We start from the raw sequence: 16194 nt of genomic DNA, 5'->3' as shown, positions 1-16194 counted from the left end.
TCAGCCTAACCTGCTACATTATTTCCACTAATATGTACTTTGTCAGGCAATGGGATTTGATGCTCAGTTTGACATGAGCATCAAATCATAAAAGATACATTTTTGTTTAATATCTGGGACTTATTAAGGTTGAAAATCAAACAGAAGCATTATGGATTTGCCTTTTTTTGTTTTTTTGTTTTTTAAGATCAGCACGTTTCACAATTAGATCAACACGGATTTTCTAGCTAAATATCCTAATCCAGCTTTATCAAATCCTTTTGCACCGTTTTAGAATAAGATTTCATTTAGGTCACAAAATTCTGTTAAAGGAATTATTTAAAAATGAATTTATTTCCTACCTAATCAAGCACAGAGCTGAAGTAGGAATTGTGTACAGAAAATTATATATCCACAGTCTCCCTTTTCTAAAGCTTATAGTCTAAGGCAGGGGTCAGCAAACTTTTTCTGGAAGTGGCCAGTCAGTATCTTTTGTTTAATGGGCTATATGTCTCTGTAGCAACTACTCAGCTCTGCCACTCTAGCACAAAACTAGTTATAGACAACGTGGAAAGGAATGTGTTTGACTGTTCCAATAAAACTTTATTTACAAAAACAGGCAGTGGACCAAATTTGTCCATGTGTCATAGTTTGCCAACCTTTGTCGTAAAGGAAGGTCATGGCAAGATAAGTAGCATTGCTTCATTGGCCTCTGGAAAGAATTTGGCATAAAGACTCCAGGTGGTATCAGAACTAGGACAGGGTATATTAAAGTAAGAGAGTATCAACCACGAAATGAGTTTTACATTTCTAGGATACTGATTATATTCTAAAGTTTTTCAAATATTATCAATAGTACTATACACAATTCATAGTTTATATAATACTTTCCCACATGCCAGCTCTTATCGGGAAGATGATTGTGTCTATTGTATAGAAAAGATGAAGTGATTGTTGCTCAAAGAAATTAAGCCTGTTGTTTAAGCAATTAAGCCTGTACTAGACCCACATCTTCTGATTCCAAGTATTCCAGGTTTAAACTCTTGAAAGAACTCACAGTGCAAATTCTTTAAGAAATGAGAATGAATGGAAGAAATCTTGGAACATGAAAACCAGGCAGGTGGCCCATTTTTAAAAAGGAGAAAATGTTTCTAGAAACTGCGAACAGGTAAATAACATTTGTTACCCTTTTAGAACCGTGTTAGAAAAGTTATTCATGAGCACTTTGAAAAGAAATGAATAATTACTAGAAGCCAACATGGGATGACTAAAAATTAATCAATCTTAGTTAACCTTATTTCCTCTATGCTATAAGGTTATTAGAACAGTTCCATAGACATAGAGCATTTTGAGTTTAGCAAGACATTTAACAAAAAACTCTTGATGGAGGTAAGTTAGAGAAATATGACCTGGAAAATACCTCTGATAATTTATAGTTTTTCTTAAACTACTTTACTGAGGTATGATTGACATACAAAGAGCTTTACATATTTAATGTATACAACTTGATGAGTTTGGAGATGTGTACACCTGTGAACCCATCACCTCCATCATCACTATGCCATAACCCATCATCACTATGCCATAATCCAAGCCCATCATCTCCAGAAGTTTCCTCTTTATTTACTATTCTTATGTACAGAAAATTATTTATTATTATTTTGTGATAGGGACATTTACCATAAGTTCTACTCTTTTAGTAAATTTTAAAGGATTCAACATAGCATTGTTACCTATAGGCTCTATGCTCTACAGTAGATCTCTAGGATTTATTTATCTTGTATTAACTGAAACTTTGTATGCTCCAATACCTCCCCTTTTCACCCTCTCCCCAGTTCCTGGCAACTACCATTTATAGTTTTTTGAATAGCAGAACCCACATAAATTCATAAATGGATTAATGTCACCATGCCATTGGACTCTATGAGTAACTGAATTTAATGTACGTGTATGTATATACAGAATTTAAAAAATACCAATAGATCATATGAGTAACAAGAAAGTATGCCCATTAGATATATAAATTATAAATCTGGGAGAAATGAATCAGGATTCAAAAGGATCTTAGACTGAAAATAGACTGAAACCAGCAGATGAAATTTAATAGGTGCTAAGAGTTGAGTTTAGATTTTAGAAAATGAAAATGAAATACAAAAAAATGACACCTGTTGACTCCCTGAAGGATGTCAGGTATAGGTTACCAGGAAGGAGACTTTGATTCAAGTTAAGGAAGACCCTTTAATAGTTATGGCTCTGCCATAATGGGGCGAACCATCTCACTTAGGGAGTGGTGGGAAGACAATGGGTTTCAGAGCTTTAGAGCAGTGCTTCCCAACTTTAATGTGCCTATAAATCACCTGTTAAAAACTGTTAAAAAGCAACTCTTGATCCAGTCGGTCTGGGGTGGGACTTGAGATTCTGTATTTCTAACAAGCTACAGAGATGCCATTATTGTGGTCCATGACTGTCCACAGGTGTGGCAAGGCTTTAAGGAATGGAATTAAGAGTCCTACATACCTGGTTCCACCACTTAACTGCTGGGTGTCCTTGGACCTTATTTAATGTCTCAATCGAATCTAACCTGTTTAAATGGAGATAATAATACCCATATCTCATAGGACTCTGAGGAGGATTAAACAACACTTTATATGTTGGCACATAGTGAGCATTAAATAAATACACATTTCCTTTCGCCCTTCACTTCCTCATCGTCAGATATATTTGAACTCAGGTAGGATGATCCTCTTAGGAAATCTGAAACAGATTCCTGCATTTTGCACGTCTCTTATAGACAATATGTTATAAACTGGAAAAGCTGAAGTTCAGTGGTTCTTTCCTATTCTTTCCTGGATTTAAAGTAGATGTATACATATTTGGTGTCTACCATTAACCACCACCTCCCTCAGTACCCACAAATTTGTTTTTGTGAAGGGGGTATTTGTGGGTGGGTCATACAGCAATGAGCCTTGGGTTTAACTAAAGGAGGAATTTTCTTCTCCCCAAAGGAGATAGCTGCTCAAAATCACCATCTACTACCTACTCCTGCAGCATCATGGAGCTCTTCCAAATCTCCCACACTATCCTGGGCATTACTACACTTTGCCCTACCCTAGAGAGCACTCTGCTTCCAGCTGAAATTGTCAGCTCTCCCAGAAGCAACTCTGAAGCCTGCAAACTCACCATTTTTCAGCTGGTGTTTAAGGACTGCTGTTGGGTTTGATGACTCCTTCATGTGCCCTATGTGAGGTGAGTCTTAGGCTTTTCAGTTTTCAATCTCCTTATTGATAGTAGTTAAGCACTGTCTCTTTCAGTTAATGACAGCTCCTGCCCTTGGAACCAATAGAGCAAGAATTTCTTCTGCACTGTGTCTGTATTCACTTAAACTATAACTGTAGCATCGATGGGAGGGAACACTCTGGACACGGGTACGGGCGCGCACACGAGCCAGTGCATGTGCGCGCGCACACACACACACACACACACACACACAGAGACACAGACACTATGACTTTCTCCCCACTCAGAGGGATCTGCACAAGGGACCATGGGTCAGGCTCCTTTCTGCTGGCTCATGCCTATCAGTTTAGGTTCATTGGTTCCTACCTGGCTTCTCTCTTCTTCAGGTCCTAGCTGCAGCTAAGATGCCCTGAGGGTCATTTAATTTAGGATATAATTCACTGGCTGCTGCAGTTTTAAGCCTGATATTCAGCCTGGACTCTCTTGCCAACTAAATGTACTTTTGAAGAGCCAATTTCTAGTTCTCTTCTGACATTTTAAAACTGAAAAATAGCCAATTCTATTTTAAAATAATTAGAGAACTGTGCAGTTTTATTCTTAAGCTGCTATCCAATCTAGGCTGCTCTATCCATGGGAACTTTTGACAAATACACCTTTCTTCCTGTGTCCCCTTCTCTCTGCTCCCCTCCGTCCCTGATTGGGCCAAGCAAAGTGCAGCTCATCTTCTGAGAATCCTTCGTTTTCTGTCTGGAGAAGCCGGTCATGCTTATTTGGCCAGAAGTCAATAAAATGTGTTTATCAGTATCTGGCTGATCTTCTGAAGCAGTAATATTCTCTTCATGTATTCTTTCCCCAGTTGATTCAAACATGAGTTTTCAGGCAAAAGGGAATAAAAAGTTCCCTGAGCTATGGAGCAGATCACTCGCTCAGTACATGAGTTCTACTTTCACTCCAATTGTGGTCTGGTTATCACTGGAGAAATCTGGAAGCTCATCATGAAAATGGGAGCAGAATCAACCACTGGTGTGTCCATTAATTAAGGGACCTACCTCCCCCGCAAAACCGTTACTGCTTAAGCTAATGGCCAGGAAATTCTCTGGGCAAAATCATGTTCTGAATTACGCTCCAAAAATAAGTGTAGAAAATACACACTAAGATTAAAATGATTTACAATTTTACAAAGCACACTTTACAGTTTAAATTCTGATAGATATGGGCAGATGCCAGAGGATAAACATGTTTTGCCCAACTGGCTGCGGACCCTCTAAATGGCTTAATAGCCTGCAAGTAACTCTGATAATTTCCAAAATAGCTTTTATGAGCCAGGGCAAAATAAACTCACTGAAACCACTATTTCAGTACATGAAACTACACAGAGATGTTTAGTGAAACTTGCACTCCAATAAGTACCGAAACCTTATAAATTAGAAACTGTTAGCCACGGGGCAGACAGACTGGATGAGGTATCGAAAGAAATCCAGGTCTATTCTTAGAGCTCCTTTGTATTCCTAGATTTTTGGTCAACAAGTTACAAAGCTTTAGTGAATTACTTTGCCTCTTTGAGTCTCCATTTCAATAAGTGAAGAGCACAACTTTTGAATGCATAATATCTGCCAGTCATTTTGCTGGCACTGGGGATAATACAAATAGATGATGCTTATTTTATTCACGTTATGTGCCCAGCTATGTGCCAGGCTTTGTGAAGAATCTTTAATATAAATTATCTGATTTCATCCTCACGGAAACCCTATGGAGAGGATCCTGTCACTGTTACTGGAAATAATACTGTTATGTGCTTGTTTGGGAGATGGGGAAACCGAAGCATGGAGAGGTGAGTACCTTGCCCATGGTCACCACAGCCTGTACTTCTAACCGTTATGTTTAAGTGACTTCCTGTCTTCTAAGCCGAACACTGCCTCCTAAACTTTAATGTGCTTACAAATCACTTGGGGAGCTTGTTAAAATGCAGTGTCTTTTTTTGTTCTTTTCTTTTGTACATGGACAAGAATGTTTATAACAGCTATATTCATAATATACAGATTGAGGCACAGTCATGTGATGGAATATTCAGAAATATGAAATGATAAATTACTGATATGTACAACAATATAGATACATTTATATATTTAGATTCCATTGACGGGAAGTTCCAGACCAGGCAAATCTAATCTATGGTGATCGAAGAGCACGATTTGCCTATGTGGGATGCAGATTGCTTGTACGGGGACACGAGAACACTGGGAGGAGGAAAATATTTAATATCTTGACTTTGGTGGCCTCATATGGGTATATTTCTTTTTTTTTTAACATCTTTATTGGGGTATAATTGCTTTACAATGGTGTGTTAGTTTCTGCTTTATAACAAAGTGAATCAGTCATACATAAACATATGTTCCCATATGTCTTCCCTCTTGCGTCACCCTCTCTCCCACCCTCCCTATCACACCCCTCCAGGCTGTTACAAAGCACCAAGCCAATATCCCTGTGGGTATATTTCTTTAAACAGATCAAATTGTACATTCTAGTTATGTGCATTTCACTCTATATAAATTTTATCTCAATTTAAAAGTAAGTGGGGAACATGGTGCATTTTTTTTTTTTTTTGCGGGACGCGGGCCTCTCACTGTTGTGGCCTCTCCCGTTGCGGAGCACAGGCTCCGGACGCGCAGGCTCAGTGGCCATGGCTCACGGGCCCAGCCGCTCCGCGGCAGGTGGGATCTTCCCGGACCGGGGCACGAACCCGTGTCCCCTGCATCGGCAGGTGGACTCCCAACCACTGCGCCACCAGGGAAGCCCCAATGGTGCATTTTTTAAAGACAAAAATATCTCCTTTTAAAATTTAAATTGTATTATTACTATCAGCCAAAACTATATCAAGCCTTAAATAAGCTTTTTTCTTTTATGCCACACTGCCAAATCAAATGTATGTTGTTTTTGTTGTTAAAATATGCTCCATCTCCAGAGTAGCCATACTTTAGTAAAATGCTGACCTTAAATTTCAAGTATTTTTAAAAAATACCGGAAATTCTAAGCAACCAAAAAAAAAAAAAAGGTTACTATGTGGGAGAATATGTTAATTAGCTTGATTGTAGTAATCCATTCATATATATATAGTTATATATATGACTTGAATTGTTTATATATATATTACAGAACATCATATTATACACCTTAAATATATACAGTACTATTTAAAATAATTTTTATAAGACTTAAGATAAAATGCAGTTTCTGATCAGGACATCTGATCAGTGAAGTCCAAGATTCTGCATTTCTGACAAACTCTCAGGTTCATGGGTCATAGTCTGAGTAGCAAGGTTCCAGTTCTGCAGTCCACTCCCTAGCTTGCAGATTAGAAATACTTGGACAGCTGTTAAAAATTTCTAAGTCCAGGTCACAACTCATGACAATTAAATCAGAATTTCTGGGGCTGGAACTCAAGCATGGATCCATTTTTTTTAAAAGACCCCTAAGTAATTCCAATACACTGTTGCTCTCAAAATCAATTTAGTAGTCAACATGAATGTTAAAAATAATGGAATATAGTGCACTGCATTAGTAAACTAAGTACTCTGAAACTTTTTATATCAGTTTTTGTGTGTGTGTATATGTACGTCTGCATATGTGTGTGACTGTGTACTGAGTTTTTGGTGTAACACGTATTGCTTATTGTGGTCAAGGTAAAAAAAGAAAAATGAAAGCCACTCTATATACTAAAAGGAATACAATTTCTTTTTTTTCTCTCCCTCTTTCTTCCTCCCTCTCTATCCCCATATTTTAAAAGAATTTAAGGGAGATTTGAAATATCCATGCTTCATTAAGATAGTATCCTTGTCCACAAGAAGTTTAACATCTACTAGGGAGCCAGATATTTTACAATACAAAAGGGTAGGTGTTATATAGAATATATGATGAGATATCTTGGGAGTATATAAGGAAGGTCGCAAATTACTATCTCAAGAATTCAGGGAAGGTGTCATAGTAGAACTGACATGTTGCTTGTGTCATTAATGAGAAAGAATCTGGCAGAGGGAAAGGAATTCCGAGGCGAGGCATTCTTTCTACCTGGTGCAAAGTCAAGGCGTGGCCTGGGTTTCACTTGCAGGATTAGTGTAAATCAGGAGATGATGACTATTATGAAAATCTGTGTTGAGGTGAAGCATCCTGGGAGTTCTAGGGGAAGTATTTATAGGAAAGCTATATGCTGGAATGGCCAAGAGGAAGGTGAGAAGCCAGAGCTCAGAGATGGAGAAGAAGAACCAAGAATTGGTTCTAAAGGAGCAAGAAGATGAGGAGGGAACTAGAATAAGAATCATGGGGTCAGGAAGAAATGCAATCAGGAATTGGTGATGAAGAGAAGTATGAAATTGTTGACATAACTGGTTTAGAATAAGTAGCAGGGAGACTACCCTGGCGGTGCAGTGGTTAAGAATCCACCTGCCGATGCAGGGGACGTGGGTTCGAGCCCTGGTCTGGGAAGATCCCACATGCCACGGAGCCGCTAAGCCCCTGCGCCACAACTACTGAAGCCCAGGCACCTACAGTCCGTGCTCCGCAACAAGAGAAGCCACCGCAATGAAGAGAAGCCTCTGCTCGCCGCAACTAGAGAAAGCCCACGTACAGCAACGAAGACCCAACACAGCCAAAAATAAATACATAAATTTTATAAAAGTGAAAGAAATAAAAATTTTATAAAAATGAAAGGAGCAAGCACAATTCATGAACATCAGAGCTCATGTGGGTTTTATACCCAAGTAGACAGGTTTCGTGAAAGGGAAGCTGAGAGAGTTCAATGTAGGTGGAATGAAATTACTGCCATATAAGGCTGCAACGGTACACCGGGACTTTAGAGTGGAAGATACTGTATTCCAAGCTAAGGAATTGTTTTGTCTGTTTTATAAATCCTGAGAGATTTATATGAGGGAAGTGGCATGATCAGCTTTTTTTTAAAGATAAGTCTGCAAGTAAAGTTAGGGTGTGACTGCAGCTTAGAATTGCTAGTGCATTGACTGAGGTAACAGACAATGAGGTCCTGAACCAAGCTAAGAAAGGAGCAGTTTTCTGAAGAGGAATTGTCAAAGCTTATTGAATATGGAGTTAAGACAGAAGGAGAAGTTTTGGGAACCAATGTTTAGGTTCTAGTTTGAGAAATGGGGTCCACAATCATGCTATTAGGCTAGACTGAGAATTCAGGAAGCAGAGAAGTTGTGGAGAGGGGCAGGATGAATGTACGCTGTTTGCAAGGTGGAGTGTCTAGTCAGCACCTAGTAGAAATATTGGGTCTAATGGAGGAGAAGCATATCAAGTAGACCAAGAAAGGATGAAGGGGCTGGAACAGACAATCTCTAAGACTTGAGGTCAAGCCTACCATATTTTACAGGCAGCATGACAGGGCGTGGTTAAAACAGCAATGAGAAGTTTTAGCTTTCAAAAATTTGTATTTCTAAGTCATAAAGGGAACCTGCATAAATGACTAGTAACAAATTAAAGTAGTTCTCAAAAGTAACCTGAATGAACTTTCACCAATATATTTCCTAAGCCTATAAGGCAGGATTGTAATGTTGACAACAGCTATATAGTTTCTTCCTATTAATCATACAGGCTACAATAGTAATTTTGGTTTCACAGCAATCATTTAAAAGTGTTATTTTATTTTTTACAGAGAATGTTGTGTGTGTGTGTGTGTGTGTGTGCGCATGCGTGACTGTTATGTTTTGTTATATAACATAGAAGCTAATCTATCTTAAGTAGAGTGACTACTAATTGACAATTTTGATAGATTCAGCATCAAAAAAGCATCAGTAATCTACAGTATTTTCACAGTTTGCAGATTTGAGGTGAGTTGTATAAAACATCTTGCTATCAGGATGTGCTCTAGACTTAACAAAGGTATCCAAATTATCATTTAGATACAAGAAAGAGAAGAAACTACTATAAATACTATCTTCCTTTCCTTAAAATAAATGTGCAAAATAAATCCAAGTGGCTCAATTTTCAGTGGGGGTTTATTGTCCTAAATAAATGAAGCCACTAAATAAACAGAAGAGGAAACAGTGCCAGGACTGTAAATCCAACAATGCTTTGTTCATTTCATTGAGATGGATAATTTCAGTGGGAATCCTTCTACCATGAGACAGGCAAATTCAGTACATAAATTTAACATTACAATGTAATAACAGGCTACACGAAAAATAATGTTTAAATAATAAAATCATGCCTTGCTCCAAATTTAATCCACTATTCATATTTTCCCATTAAACATCAATATAAACAGAATAATGTTAATTCAAAATTAATTATGTACTGTTTAAGTTCTTTGTGATAATACACGCATCTCTCTTTTTAATGCTTTCTCTTTTCCCAGGTTCCATGTTTTAATTCTCTGGCAATATTTGTCATTTTCTCTGTTTTATTAGTGTGTTGTAAATATTTCAATTATGCATCATTCTTACCACTCTGTACTTTAACACTTGTGTTTCCCTCACTAGACTGTGAGCTTCCAGGGGCGAAGATTCTGTGCCATTATTGCTTAATTAACCAATAGAACAAGCATAGTACCTTGGGGATAGAATTTTAAGAGAAAGAATTTTATTTTTAATATATTCTGAGAAAGGAGGGGGGCATCAAAATCGTCATCAAGGAAAAAATAGGAACATTGTCAGGTGTTCTCATCCTAGTTTCATTATTTAGCATGATTTGTACTTTGATTTCCATATGAGGGCCATAATCTTTTCAATGCCTAGGAACTCCAAAGTTGTTAATTCTGTACTGTGTTTCATATTCATTTTCATATCAGAGTCTAATACTATAAGGAACCAATAATGTTTGTTGGATGAATAAACTTCACATTTGGAAATACTTTTTGCCTAAGGCATAAGATCTTAGGACAAGTTTGGAAACACTTAGCAAATACAGTCTTTCTCTTTTTAACTTAGTGTGCACTGAAATCTTGCCACAATGCCATCAATCAGCTAACCAACCAAGCAGGCAGCCCACCAAACAACCAACCAACCAATCAACCAACCAACCAACTAACCAACCAACCAATATGTATTTATTGAGCCTCTATTATGTGCTCAGTACCATGCTAAGCATTAGAAGGAGTATAAGGCATGGTTCCTCTGATTAAGGAACTTACACTCTTTGGTTATATGGTAGTCAAACTTAAAAGGTTGAATTGAATTTAATGAAGTTCTTTTGGTACTTTAATTACTGAGACCAATGAATGGATATTTTGTTCCAAATACTGCATTATAGTAAACAAGGCTCTGGGATAATATTTCTGCATGGGATATATGTATTTTCAACTATTCTAGCTCATTAGAATAGAATACACTATTATTTTTAAAGAAGGCAGTCACCCATTTTATCTGTTGAATATCTTTTGTCAAAGATAAAATAATAACCCTCATGTTACTTTGCCTTTCTACCTATACCTCTCTATTCCCTCTCTATGACTTTTAGTTTTTGTACAATACTTTAATATTTATGTAAGTACAGTTGATCATGCTACTTAATAATGCAACAATTGCTCAGGGATGGTTATCCATGCTGCTGGTTAGAGAAAGTATCAGAAAGATCATGTTGATAAATCTGACTTTGTTATTTCTTTTCCCAGCTGCTTCCACTTTTGATCTGTAAGTCCTTGTGTACTTTGACTATAATCATAAGATCGACTAGACTATGTGAATACGTCCCTATATGTGCCTCTATTTGTCTCTTAGGCCAATGTAGGGAAGAAAACTATAAATTTGGTGTCAGTATTCACCCGTTGAAGGCAAGATAGCGTCTATCCAAGTTAAGAGAATCTCACATGACCACTGAAGGTGTGAGGTCTTATTCAACTTCTTTAGCATCATGTCACATGGTTGATCACTATCTCCCTCAAGAAATTCCTTCACTTGGTTTCCAGGACACCACATTCTCCTGGTTGTCTTACTGATAGTTCCTTCCAGTGTCCTCATCTGTATCCTTTTTCTGCGACTGTTTCTCTTCTCTGTTCTACTTATTTCATAGATGATCTCATCCAATCTCGTGTATTTCAACATCACCCATATGTCAATTACTCTCTCCCAAATCTATAACTCCAGGCACAATCTCTCCTAAAAACTTCAGGCTCAATTATTTACTCAATACCAGAAGGTCCCATAAGTCATCTCAAACTTAATATGTATAAAACTGCTTATCCCTGAGTCTTCAATTCTCAGTAATCGAAACCACCATCCAGGACAAAAACTTCAGAGCCATCTTTGATCTCTCCTCCTTTCTCACTCTCAAGTTCCAAAAATCTATCCAGTCATGGCTACCTCCAAAGTATGTACTTAACCTACCCTCCTCTCACCACCACCACTGCTGCTACACTAGTCCCAGGAATCATGATCTCTTTTCTGGACTACTCTAGTAGTATCCTAACTGGTCTCTCTGCTTCTCCCTTTTCTGCTGACAGTCTCTTCTCAACACAGGAGCCAGATCAGTGTTTTAAAAATATAAATTTTATTACTTTATTCTTCTGCTAAACGGTTATTCATCATGTTTAGAACAAAATCCAGGAGCTTTACTGGGGCCCACAAGGTCCTCCATGTCCAGCCTCTGCTCTCTCCCCAACCCCATAACCCTAACTCATGTCCCCCAGCTACACTGGCCTCCTTGCTCTTCCTCAACAGACCGAGCACAGTGCATGCTGAGGCCCTTAGAGGTTTCTGTTCCTTCTGCCTGGTATGCCTTGCCTCATTTCATTGAGGTCTCTGTTGAAATGTCCTGACCTCAGCCCTTCCTTGAGTGTTCTATTCCCTAATTCTGCTTTATTTGTCTTCACAGCACTTCTGACTGATATATTATTTTTTTTATTTATGATTTTTTAATTGGAATATAATTGCTTTACAATGCTGTCTTAGTTTCTGCTGTAGAACAAAGTGAATCAGCTGTATGTATACATATAAGGACGCAGTTCTAAATGCCTGTTTCTTAATAATTTTACTCATGTATGACCACAGTTACATGCATATCAAATATACACAACTGCTTCTGCATTAAGAAATACAACTATTTAAAAATTAGTAGGTACACCCCAACACTTAGTGTTCAGACCATCTTTCTTTTTCAATTCTTCCCGCTCTCTTACCTTGAGAGGTGGTACTTTCCGCACCTGGAACCTGTCCCCTCTACTGAGAAAGGGCTGTGGGGAGACTGGAAATGGCTGCTGGTGCTGGCGATCCTCAGTGACACGTGGTCTCTTCTCCCAGCTTGTAGGGGCCTCTTCTTGGGTGACAGAAGGTTTCCTCTTGAGGTTTTCTGGGCTGTGATCAGCCAGAGCTGATGGAGGCTCTTTCATAGTGGTCTCCTGTAGACCTGCTTCTACTATGGGCTTCACTACTGTTGTTTCTACCCCAGGGCTCTTGGGTTTGCTCAGGGATGTAACTAAAGCTTCTTGGCTTTCATTTCTGTTATAACTTGAAGTTGTAGTGAGATGAGTCTCTTTCTCAGACTTCTGTTCAGCAGAGGCAACTGGCTTTTGCTCCAAGAGAGCCTCATCCTTTGGGCACTTGATGGGAGGAACGCTGCTAAGCTCATCTGTATTGGGAGCTGAGGAAAGCAGGGGCTCTGGGGATTTGGACTTTGGCTGCATCTTGTCTTGGCTTTCATGCTCTTCTTTCCTGACTGGTGATGGCAGCTGTAGTACTTCTTCTTTAGACAGTAACTGGGGAATTACTGAGACTATACTGACAGGAGAGGCCTCTGAAGGAAGCATGGCTTTTGGTTGCTCAGCTGGGGTTTTCTTTACTTTGGGATCGTTGGGTGAAGCTGTCAATTGCTTTGAATCTTCAAGGCTCAGGCCAGAACTCTGACCATAGTAGCTTTCAAAGAACTGTTCTTTCCAAGGCTCCACATTTTTCTCCTTCTCGATCTCTTGTCGAATTCTCACCTGCATCTCAGGTGTAAACTCACCTTCTGAAAGTCTTTCCTTCCAGCCTTGGGCTGCTGAAGTGAAGAACTCATTATTAAGGGCTGGGCCATTTAACTTCATCAGACCATCTGGACCAACCTGTCGATCCACCTCTGGCAGCAGTAGAAGCAGTCGCTGTTGGCAATCTCCAGGAAGGACTGCAAAGGTGTGTTTGTGGATTAGTGCTCGTAGGTTTGTATTAACCAGAATGGAGTCTGGTGTCTCAACGGCAATTTCGGCACATTTAGTCCTCTTCATTTGCCTTGTGTGAAGCCTGTCAGACCTCTGGAATGACTTCTTTCCCAGGCCTAGCAAAGGATTTTCCACTTTAACTGAAGGAGAAAAGCTAGAGTTGGAGTTCTGAGGGCTGCTTGACTGTCCGCCAGACTGCTTTCCTTCCCATATCGCAGGTTGGGCAGGTACAGAGTCACTGGCTGCTTTGACAGTCTTCAGAGAGCGGTGCTGGTTGGAGGAGATGGACGTGTTTGGCCTGCATTGCTGCTGCCGCTGTTTCTTCTGCTGTTGCTGTTTTAGAGCCTGCTTTAGTGCCTTCTTGCTGTGCTCCTGTGACAGAGAAATAACTTTACCTGCTGGAATGGTGGGTGATGGGGAGCCTGACTGAGGAGAGGATGGTTGTGACAGTCTAGACGATACTTCCCTTTTCCACCTGCTCTTTTTTCCCTCCTTGTTGCTGCCACCGTCACTGCTGCTGCTGTTGCTGTTCTCAGAACTCTGGGAATCTGACTGACCGTCACTGCTTTCTTCTGAACCTTCTGATAGCTCTTTCACCCCATCCGGCACACCTTCCTTCAAAGTATACACTCCCATTCTACCTGGAACCTTAGAGAAGATGCGCTCTTCACCTCGGGAGTTCGTGTGCAGCTTTGCATTCAGGCATGCAAGAGGGGAAGTTCCACTTCTTCATGCAGAATCAGTGGGAGCCCTGAGCTGTGTTCACTTGTCACTCACTGATAGGATTTTGATAATGAGTCTGATTTCTTTTAGTCCTTCTCTCTGGATAACTTGAAGAATTTCTTTATGACTCATGGGTGTATTGGGATGTTTTTCTAAGACCGTCTTGGCGGCCTCCGCCCAGGTCCTGCCCTTCTTCCTACGGCCCTTTTCCCTCATGTCGGGTCTTGAACTGACTGGGAGGCTCCCGTGTCCGGGCTGCGGCTGCCCTTCCTGCCTGCTCTGCCCTGCGCTGTTTTTCCCGCGGTGCCGGGAAAGATGGGAGAAAGGGGAAGTCAGGCCGGAGGAGCACCCCAGCAGAGGAAGCGGCGGGGTGGTGCGCGGGGGGCGGTCTATGGGGCGGCCGGTCCTCCTGCTGCTTTTACCACTGCTACCGCCGCTGCCATATTGGGTCCTTACTGTACAGGCAGCCGCTACGGTCATGTCTGATATACTATTAAGGATGGATTTATTTCCTTATATTCTCGCTTTCTCACTAAAATATTCCATGAAGCAGGGACTTAATTTAATTTACTGGGGTATGCTTTATGCCTAGAATAGTGTTTTGCATACAAATATTTTTTCAGTCAATAAATTGAGATACGCAGAATAGCATTTATCAAAGCAGGAAGCATTTCAGTCTTTTTTGTCTGTCTCTTTCTTCTCCCAAATTGAGTGACTTCTGGTGGTTTTGTAAATACTTGCTTAGACATCAGAGGGAAGTTGGTATTTGCAAATGAACACATGCCATTTGTAGAATGAACACCTACCTCCCCAAATGGGCCAATATAGGAGTTGCTGCTAAGCCGCCACAAACAGCCCAGTGAGATTGGGAAGGGCTCACGTGGCACAGCACAGAGAGGCAGATTTAGGTAAGGAGTACACCAGTGCCGTGGAGGAGAGGAAGTAAGCTCTAGCAGTTATAGGCATGGAAGGCTAGGCAGCCTGGGCTACTTCCTTAATCTCTCTCAACCTTAGTTTTCTCATCCATTAAAGGAGGCTTGTGGAAATCTCCTATGCAGAAGAATTACAAATAACGCATGTGGCTGTGTAAGGTGGCAGAGCGTGACTCCATTTGGTAAGTGTGCAGTGCCCCAAATGAGTTCTTTCGAAAGACTGCAGGATGAAAAGAAGGGGTAATAATACTTTTATGGTGGAGAAGTCTGACAAACATTAGCCAGGTGATAAAGATTCACGTCAACAAGTGATGTCACGCTGATAGTATCTGCTTTTGATATGATATGATAAGAATGGTGTTTTACTTCTGTGGTCTTTCTCAAAAAAATCCATAACCCCAGTAAAACCATGAGAAAAAGCTCAGACGAATCCCAACTGAGGAACATTCTACACAATACCTGACCCGTATTCCTCAAAACTGTCAAGATCCTCAAAAATAAGGAAAGTCTAAAAACGACCACAGCCAAGAGGAGCCTAAGGGGGCGTGGCATGATGACTAAAGGTGATGTGGCATCCTGGATACCCACCCAGGGCATTCCTTTCCTGGGACAGGAGAAAAAACAAACCATGAGGTGAAAACTAAGGAAATGTGAATAAAGTATAGACTTTACTTAATAATACTGTATCACTATTGGCTTATAAAACGTACCAAATGTGCCATACTAACAATAAGATGTTAACAGCAAGGAAAATTCAGTGTGGGGTATATGGGAACTATCTCCACAATTTTTCTGTAAATCTAAAACTGTGTCACAGTAATAATAATAATAAAAAGCTTATGAACAAAAAAGAGAAGGCTCACTGTGATGATTAAAGTAAAATAGTGTATGGTAAGTTCTAAACCCTTAATACATATCATAACTTCTAATTGGTTGCTCACTTAATGAAGTAGTTAAATTTATCACAGTAGCACCCATTATGAAACAATGTTATTCATAGTAGCAAAAAATGTTGCTATTTAGTAGGAACGGTATGGCTAAGTAAGATAAGAAATATCACATAATCATGAAAACTGTGGCTGTAAACATTGTAGGACAACATGGAAAATGCTCATGATACAATGTTTAGTTTTAAGTGGATACAAAATTACATACATAATACGATGATGGCAGTTACAAAATAACTGG

General features: G+C 39.7%; 2 protein-coding genes across 4 annotated transcripts in view; both read right to left on the bottom strand.

Annotated features, from left to right (window-relative positions):
• The window catches only part of MAGI2 (membrane associated guanylate kinase, WW and PDZ domain containing 2), a 1326400-nt gene that overhangs the window by 262044 nt on the left and 1048162 nt on the right, over positions 1-16194 (bottom strand). The window lies entirely within an intron of this gene.
• LOC309827683 (putative Polycomb group protein ASXL2) lies at positions 12263-14554 on the bottom strand (the record flags this gene model as incomplete). The annotated part of the gene is made up of 2 exons (XM_082662441.1): positions 12263-14075; positions 14118-14554. The coding sequence occupies 2 exons, from the start codon at positions 14552-14554 to the stop codon at positions 12263-12265; spliced, it is 2250 nt and encodes a 749-aa protein (XP_082518567.1).

Source organism: Grampus griseus (genome assembly GCF_964374135.1).
Source record: "Grampus griseus genome assembly, chromosome: 9".
NCBI lineage: Eukaryota > Metazoa > Chordata > Mammalia > Artiodactyla > Delphinidae > Grampus > Grampus griseus.
The sequence above is the reverse complement of the archived record's forward strand: the minus strand, read 5'-3'. Positions and strand labels throughout refer to the sequence as shown.